At 39.4% G+C, this 9,062-nt stretch overlaps 1 protein-coding gene across 1 annotated transcript in view; it reads left to right on the top strand.

Moving 5' to 3' along the window:
- Positions 1-1,177: 1,177 nt before the first annotated feature.
- Positions 1,178-9,062, top strand: part of SCNN1G (sodium channel epithelial 1 subunit gamma) — a 29,794-nt gene continuing 21,909 nt past the window's right edge. The window contains exons 1-2 of the mRNA XM_051964817.1: positions 1,178-1,333; positions 6,573-6,903. Coding sequence (XP_051820777.1) covers positions 6,587-6,903 — 317 coding nt within the window. The 5' untranslated portion in view covers positions 1,178-1,333; positions 6,573-6,586. The remainder of the gene's footprint in view (positions 1,334-6,572; positions 6,904-9,062) is intronic.

Here is a 9,062-nt window from a genome sequence, read left to right as displayed (position 1 = left end):
TCACAATAGATTCCCCGGTGCTGAAGGCCCCAACACTCTGGTTCCCTGACCCCAGGGCTCCCTGCTCTGTGGTCTGGACTCAGTAGCATCTCCCCCTGCCCATTTGAAACAGACCTGTTCTGAAGTTCTTCCAAAGTATCTTCTTCTGGAAATTTGTTGTACTCCAAATATTTGTGGGTTCTGTCACTCCAAAACCAACTCCAAAAGTTCAGAGGCTTAATTTGCTGTTAATTTAGAGAAGCTCTAAGGAGGTCAAATAGATATGGTGTCTGCTCTCCACCATTCTGGCTCCACTCCCCAAGATCTCTCTTAAGAACTTAAGAGTTGATTGTTAAGAGTTGATTGCGTGACATGGGAGACACTGGCACAGGACCTCCCAGCATGGTGAGTGAACTTCAGAGAAGGCACTGCGCTCTATGAGCAAAGCTAAATTGAATTAGTTCAGAAGAAACGGGAGATTCGCAGAGTTAGAAAAGTCACCCCAAATGTTCATAGGGACTGTTTGTGTTGGACCTGTGGCAGAGCATTCCGAGTTCCTATTGGTATAATCAGCTACAGTGGGCAAATTGTAATTGGAACTAGTGACAGTCATTTTGGAACTCATCGAAAATATAGGGGAACAACTAACCAAACAATTGTGTTCTGTACAGCCATACTTTCTTGCTTCATCTGATTGCACAGGCAAGTAGGTGAAGGCAAGGAGCTGTTCTTAGATACTTTCTTCGTTTTTCAAACGCCAGAAGTCTCGTAGTAACACAGGCCCACCGATAGAGGGCTGAGGTTCTCCTCCCCAAAGGCAGCAAGGTAAGAGAGCGTGTCTTTTCGTTTGGCAAGAAGAGGGAGGATTCTCCAGCCTAGACCTCCAGAAGAGAAATGGTCTGTCTGGAAAAGGTCAGGCTCAAGGATATTTCTGGGGACTCCAAAAGCTGTCCCTCTCCCGAAAGGACTCCGGCCGGTGGCCAAAGGAAGGACCTCAGTAGGCGGGACTACCACGGCCATATCATGTCTCAAGCGCAACTAGCACCAGCTGGAAGGGCAGTGACTGCCCGCAGTTCGGCGGTGGGGCTTCAGAGGGAGCTATGGAGCTGTCCTTAGTCGGTCCGGCTTGACTGGATTCTGAGGGCGGTGTCTAGGGCTGGGAGGCCAGCCCAGGGAGGAGGGACCGAAGGAGGAGACTGCACCAGGCTCACAAGAGGCTTGGACAGCCGGGACGGCTGGGGATGCCCAGGCTTCTCGGAGCGCATCGCAGCACAGCCCGTACTCACATCCCTTCCCACTGTCAGGTAGCTCTGCCGCTGTCCTGAACCGGACCTCACTTCCGCAAAGCCCCAAGGTGAGTTTTAAAATCCCGAGGGAATAGGCATCTAGAGGTGTTCCCTGTGAAAGTTGGTTCGAATATTTGGGACTCCGCGTCGGTCTCCGGTTGCCGGTAGTTCTGCTGGTCCGACAGCGTGCTTTCCTTTGCTCTCTGCTCTCAGCATAAAATTTTAAGTTGGCTTTCCTCTCAGTCGCGGTCTGAGAAGCTGACACCAGTCATCTGCATTTTCCAAATAGAGCAAAACCAGGACTAACCCTAGGATCTGGACCAAACCTCCCCTGCCCGCTACGCAGGGATGATTTATAAGCAAAGTATCTCTGTATCCTTGATTTTGTGGGTGCGCAGGAAAGTGCTGAGCACACCTGAAGCCAAGGTGAAGAGTCCATTGTCTCACAGCTCAGTTCCCTCTAGCTACATTCCGGCAGCTAGAGATCCCCGGGACCCTTTGCTCTCAGGGATCTGAGTACCGAAACACCGAATCCTGAAAAACAAACTCCACTGACATTCAAACTACGACCGGCCCTTGGCATTTTACTTAAGGTCTAGCAGTTTCAGCGAATTGGTTGATTTCAACCTTATGCTGGTATAACTTATTTTCTATAGAATAATTCAGTCTTGGAGAGAAAGAAGGGGGAAAGTTAAGGCTTTAAATCTGTCCACATTAAAACAGGTTTTAAAAAATTCTTAAATTGCTGAGAGCTCCTGGCAAAAGTGGGAGAACATGAAATCAAAGATGCAGGTAGAGAGATTTAGTTTCTACTAAAAATACTTCTGTCATCAGAGGGAAGGAGAGAGTAGGTGCTGATGAAATTTCCAGGAAGCTTATGGAGAGGGCTCTTGTCTGGTGGCAGCAAATCTTGTTGAAATAGCAGGCTAGGGTATCTCCCCAAGTATGGGAAATGATGAGAGTCTAAGGTTAGAGGATAAATTAAATGTCTGGAATTGGTCTCGGATGGTAGTAAATGAATAAGATGATTGAACAATGAGCCACCCCAAGATTATGCACGTTGAATTTACAAGGAATGAAATCAAAGCTATATTAGGAGTTTTTGTTTTGTTTTGTTTTGTTTTTTATTGCTCAGCAGTTGGAAAGCAGGAGAAGAGAAATCAAGAAATCATATAGTGGAAATTTCCTAGATGTGAAAATTTTTCAGACTGGGTGTTGGGACTGATGACAAAAGGGATCCTAAACTGATAATTAGTGAAAGAGAAAAGTAGCAGACCAGATCTAGGCTGGATAGAAAAACTATTAAAATCAGAATAGGGAAGATGTGAAAAGATCACTGACTATGAAGTCAGCAAATCAGAGTTAGAAACCTAAGTTTTCTGTTTATTATCTGTGTGATGTGAGTCAAATTGTTCACTTTTGTACAAGTGGGAAGATTGAATTAGATAACCTCTGAAATATCTTCCAGCTCTCTCTATATAATGCTATGAGCCATGTAAAGATCAAAACCATTTGGAGATCAGGACCATCTAGATTGATCAGCCATCAATCTCTATTCTAACAGAATAACTGTTATGAGTAATTCAATGTCATGAAGGGAGCAGGGAGGAAATTTCTGTGGACCATGGACTAAGTTATCAAAGAAGTATAATCCCAAAAGAAAATTTCTTTCAATGAAAGAAATTGTGAATGTTGGTAGAATCAGAAATAGTAACAGCAGATTAATTATTGAAGTCTAATCTCCAAAATCATAGATTTGATAGCTTGATAGCTATATGTTCTTAGGATCATAAGATTTTATTGCACAGAGGAAAAATGTCACACTACCTCGTTGACGTATTTAACCTCACTGTTTTGAGATTTGAGTCACTTCTACAGGACTGTTCTCAAGACAAATATATGTGTGTGTGTGTGTGTGTGTGTGTGTGTGTGTGTGTGTGTGTGTGTGTATTTAGCCTTAACAAATCAGAGGAAACCAGATTTATGTTTCACCAACCTTGCAAAACACTCAAAAGCAAAAAGGCCCAGTCCTTCCTCAGACTAGGACAAGTAGTGTTCCTGGTGAAAATTTCCAATCAGTAATCAAAATCAGATATTTCTAAATATCTCCTATTAGTCTAAAAGAGAGTTAAAGTTTTAAGAAATAAATTTTATTTTTCACTCCAGTAATCCATCAGATTTTTGCAAATTGTGTCTTTTTAAAAAGTTGCTAAAGTAGAAGTAAAGAAATAATTCCTCTGTGGTGGGAAATGAGATGTTTAATGGGAATGAGGAGGTAGAATCCTACGTACCTGTGGAGTGAGCTGGAGCTGTTTGACATCCAATATGTCACTGATTCTTTTCTTCCTAACATCAGATAACTTGTTTCCCTTTTCCTGGTCAATCCCAGGCCTTTGGATTCCATATTTATTGTTTTTACTATACCATACTAACTCATGCCTTGCTGAAGAGTTTCATGTCACTGGTTTAGGGGTCTAGGGTAGAAGAAATATAACAATCAAGAAAAGAAGACGCCTGAAATCCAGCCAAAGAGCTCAGTCATTTTTTCAGCCATTTTTGACTCTTCTTGACCCCATTTGCAGTTTTCTTGGCAAAGATACTGGTTTGCCATTTCCTTTTCTAGCTCATTTTACAGATGAGGAACTTTGGCAATAGGGCTAAGTGACTTGCCTAGCATCATATAACTAGTAAGTGTCTGAGGCTAGATTTGAACTAAGAAAGATGAATTTTTTCTGATTCCAGGCTCAATGCTCTATCCATTGCACAACCTACACACATGCAAATCAGAACAGTTGTCCAAGGTACAGAAGACCAATTTTTGCACATCCAAGTCCCTGAATTCTCCTTCCTCTTGCTCATGGAAGCCCATAGTACTGAAATCCATTGCATGCATATATGATCATCAAAATGGCCATGGAAATCATAAGATTGTAGACTCTGAGGTAGAATTTTATCTCATATCTCATCTCATCTAACCATTTTATTTATTTATTTATTTTTACCAATAGAGAACTGATGCCAGAGATCACTCGAAATCACAAGCTAGATAGCGGCAGAAAAGAAAAGGAAAAGTCACCTGCCTTCAGAGATTTCAATCTAATGGGGCAACTAACAGAAAAATAACTGTATAAACAAAATATAGAGAGGATAAATTAGAGTTAATCAAAAGAGGGAAGACACTGGGATTAAGAGGGGCCTGGAAAATGTTTCTTATAAAAGGCAAAATTTTAGTTAGGAGTGGAAGGAAGTCTGGGAAGCCAGGAGATGGAAATTAGGAGAGAGGTTTCCAAGCATCAGGAGAGCCAGTGAAAATGTTTGGTTAGGAGACTTAGGTGAAGAACATTAAGAAGATCAGTGTTATTGGATCACAGAGGATCATTACTTGGGAGTAAATAAGGTATGAGAAGACTTGGAAGATATGAGAGGCAGAGGTTATGAAGAACTATGGTCCAAAAGGCAATGAACCACTAGAATTTATTGCATAAGAGGGTAACAAAGTGAGGTCAGATCTGTGCTTTAGGAATACCAATTTTCTTTCTTTGGAAGCAATTGATTACACAGCTAGTAATCATCTGAGTCAGGATTTGAACTCCAAGGCTGGTTCTATATCCACTCTGATACCAGCTGACTCTAAGAAGATTAATTTGACAATTAATGTGGAAAATGGAATGAAATAGGGAGAGATTTGAGGCAAGGAAATAGTCCAGGACTTTGGTATACTGGTGATAGGCTCAGGAGAGAAGAGGAAATATAAATGTTTTGAAGGTGAGATTGACTGGATTTGGGGAAAAAAAAATTGGATATGGAGTTGAGAGAAAGGGATGAATAGAAGCTTCTAATGGAAACTGAATGACTGGGAGGAAGCTGTGTCCTACAGAGTGACAAAGAACTTTAGAAGAAAAGAAAGGATTTATGAGGAAGATAGTAAGTTCCACTTAGGAGGCAGAAGAAATGTGGTCATTTAAAAAGATATGAAGAATAAAAATTGCATAGGGCTTTCAATACCCCAGAAGAATTTGTATTTTATTCTTGGAGGAAAGGGGAATTACTGAAGTATCTTGGGTAGGGAAATGATATTGTCAAATCTTTGCTAACATTTTGGCAGCTAATGAGAGGAAGTATAGAGTAGGGGAAAACAGATAAAAAGAAATCAAGTAAGAGACCACAGCAATAGTTTAGGCAAGAGATGATAAGAGGTTGAACTAGGGCAGCCACTTTTATGGGTGAAGAAAAAATGATGTTTGGGAGGTTTATTAAAAAAAAAAAAAAGCAGAGTTAAAGGATTTTGATTTTGGCATGTCATCTAGCCTCTCTGGGCCTGAGTTTGATCATCTTTAAAATGACAGTGATGATGTTTGGACTTTCCATCTTTCAGGGTTGTTGTAAAGTCAAATAACTTGTGCAATCTTCTTTTTTTTTAAAATTGTATTGTTATTGGAATGCTTGTTTTAGTCCATAAATTAAAAAACAATTTTAAAAAAAAAATCAAGTTAGGTAAGAAAGATCTTTGTCACTGTGAAGTGCTCCACAAAAATGGAAGAGTCTAGTAAAAGAGATTGGAAAACCTGGGAAAATCTCTGGAGAGTTCATGTTTTAATAAGTTCAATAAAGTAGCTGAATATAAAATAAACATGCGAAATAGCCAGCCCTTCTGAATATTGCTAGCAAAACCAGCAAGAAGAGAAAACAAAGGAAACCCCACTCAAAATAACCATAATAATCCAGGAAATATTGGGAATTAGTTTTCCCTCACGCCCAGGATTTATGTTTACAACTCCAAAACAACAAAAATAACAAGATAAAATAATCAAAGCGAGATTTATTTCATTGTTCACTATATCATTAAAAAAAAATAGAACAGTGCTGAAATTAATTTACAGATTTGTGGCTAGACCAATCAAATTAAGAAGGAATGTGTGTAAAGAACTAATTTTTCTATGCTGACCCTATCAGAAAACTCCAAAATGAATTTTCTTTACTAGGTCCCTTTCAGTGACTCATTAGTTAAGCCTCTAGGAACCCTACAGGGATAGATCGGTAGCTGTAAGGAGAGAAAACAAGACTCTTTGGCAGAGACCACAGTCAAAAACAAATATCCTGGAGAAGGAGCCAAACCTTAAGTGCACAGTATCCACCAGATAAAGGGAACAAGATTTCCCTCAGGTCTGGCTGGCTTTAGCCCCAGAATGAGGTTCCTCCTAAGAAGACATGAAAAAGACTATGAGCAACATAATGCGCAGAAGGTCAGGGGTTTGCAGGCAGCGCTTCTCTCACTAAGATCCCACCTTTTCCTCCTCCCTTTTCCAGGGTCGAACTTCACCATGGCTCCTGGGGAGAAGATCAAAGCTAAAATCAAAAAGAACTTGACTGTCACAGGTCCTCAGGCTCCCTCAATAAAGGAGCTGATGAAATGGTACTGTCTGAACACCAATACTCACGGCTGCCGGCGGATTGTAGTGTCCCGGGGCCGTCTCCGCAGGCTTATTTGGATCTTGTTAACGCTCAGCGCCGTGGGGCTTATTTTGTGGCAGTGCGCCCTGCTCGTCCTCTCCTTCTACACTGTCTCTGTCTCCATCAAGGTCCATTTTCAGAAGCTCGAGTTCCCGGCTGTGACCATCTGTAACATCAATCCTTACAAGTAAGAGATTGGGATATGAGGAGCAAAGAAGGGGTTTTTGAAGTGACCAGAGCCAACCATTTTACTCAAGACTTTAGGACTCAGTTACAGTAAACTCTGCTTATAGTTACTCTGATAAAGTAGTTTACATAAGTTCATAAAATGACAGTTCATGAGAAGGGGAAGATATAAATGGCTGTTATATATATATATATATATATATATATATTATATATATATATATATATATATATATATATATATATATTATATATAATTTTATTAGTATACATTATATATACTATATATGATTATATTTATTATAAAATCAGCATGTTTTTAAAAGTTTTGTCCCAAGCATGGAAAATGAAAAGAGTTACTTAATTTTAATTAAGAACTCTAATTTAGAATTCTTTTTCCCCCTTGAAGCAATTGGGGTTAAGTGACTTGCCCAGGGTCACACAACTAGGAAGTGTTAAGTGTCTAAGGTCTTCCTGATGCAGGGCTTGTGCTCTATTTATGTGCATCACCTAGCTGCCCCTAATTCAGAATTCTTAACCTTGAGGACCTCTTAGGGATAGATATATTTTAGAGAGTCTCTTAATTTGAATGGAAGACAATTATAATCTTTCCTTTTTTTCCTTTTTTACCAGTCTTTAACTAGAATATAGTTATTTCCTTCAATTATAAATATAGGCAATGAACATTATTCTAAGAAGAGAGCTATCAGCTTTAACATAATACAAAAATATATTTAAAAAATATTATTTTTCTTTAGGCAGTCAGAGTTAAATGACTAGTTAAGTTAGTTCAGTCTCTAAGGTCAAATCTGCACTCTGGACTTCCTGCCTCTAGGCCAGTGCTCTATCCACTGTATCACCTAACTGCCCCATGTCTATTGTTTTTCCAGTATTATGATTCTTACTCTTGTAAAGAGAACCTGTAGTAGCTAGTGAGACAGAGGTCTAGCTGCCTGTGGTTACTTTCCCAAATTAAAGATGATTGCAGGAATATCATAGGTTTGGGGTAGAAACATCTTTTAAAAAACACAACACAGGAATGTCAGATAGCCTGATCTTACCAAAAAACAAATATTTATTAAAGGTCAACCAGGCACAAGAGGGGTTTATAAGGCAGGCATTACCATCTAAGAGTTGATAATGTAATTAAGGAAACAGAAAACACGCATATAAAAAGAGAACTTTATCTCCCTGGGACTTTGTTTCCTCATCTGTAAAATCACAGGACTGAACCATATGTCTTTTGAAGACTCTTATTAATTTCCTAGATTTATGATCCTGTGAACTGCAACTATAAGAAAATACAATATACCCTCTCCAAATAATATACATAATATGATAAAGTACAGGGGTAGTCAGATAAGTAAGAGTTTTGGCCCTCAAGGAGCTTATTGTCTAGTAGGAGATAAAAGAGAAACATAGCTGGGCAGAATACACAGTAAAATGTTCCTAACAGAAGAGCTTAATTTGGCAAAAAGATTTTTTAAAAAAAATTTTTAGATTTTTTTTTAAGGGAATAGGTTGTAGACAAAATGAAGGGATAAAATAGACATCAGGAATGGTAAATATGAAATAGAATTGGGAAATTATAGCTAGATGAACCAAAGTTAGCTAGAGTGAGGAGAAGGACTCCAGTAGAGGGAAGACATTATGAGAGGAAGAGAGAGTAATCTCATGGTGGGCTTAGTTTTGTAAAGAACTTAGGCTAAACTTATACTCTTAGAGTAAGCCAAAGCTCTTTTAAGCTACAGCTCTTTTAATTCAAGCTACCATTTCTCGGACTTCCAGGTCCATATCTCTCTGAACTAAAGTTTTAGGCCTGACATGGCTAAGAGAAGGAAGTACAGCTCTAAAAACCTGTCCAAATAACTTCTAGCAGTAACTGAGCAGCTGCAGGTAACAAACTTAGTAGGACCCAGTCCCACTAATTGGGATCCCTGGGCATGAGACAGAGTGGCCCATAGAAAACAAACCTTAGCAAAGTAACTGCTGGGTCACCTTCTAGCTATCTAGTGAAGATTTTAAAAATTGCCATAAGGCAGATAGGAAATATCTTGAATTCTGCCAGTGTATGAGGGGAAGGACCCTCCAAAAAGCAACATTTAAAGTTATACAGTGAGTCAATGTCAGAACCAATTTCAGATCTCCTAATTCCTAACC

The sequence above is a fragment of the Antechinus flavipes genome, chromosome 1 (assembly GCF_016432865.1).
Source record: "Antechinus flavipes isolate AdamAnt ecotype Samford, QLD, Australia chromosome 1, AdamAnt_v2, whole genome shotgun sequence".
NCBI lineage: Eukaryota > Metazoa > Chordata > Mammalia > Dasyuromorphia > Dasyuridae > Antechinus > Antechinus flavipes.
Note: the sequence above shows the minus strand (reverse complement) of the source record. Positions and strands in the feature narration are given on the sequence as shown.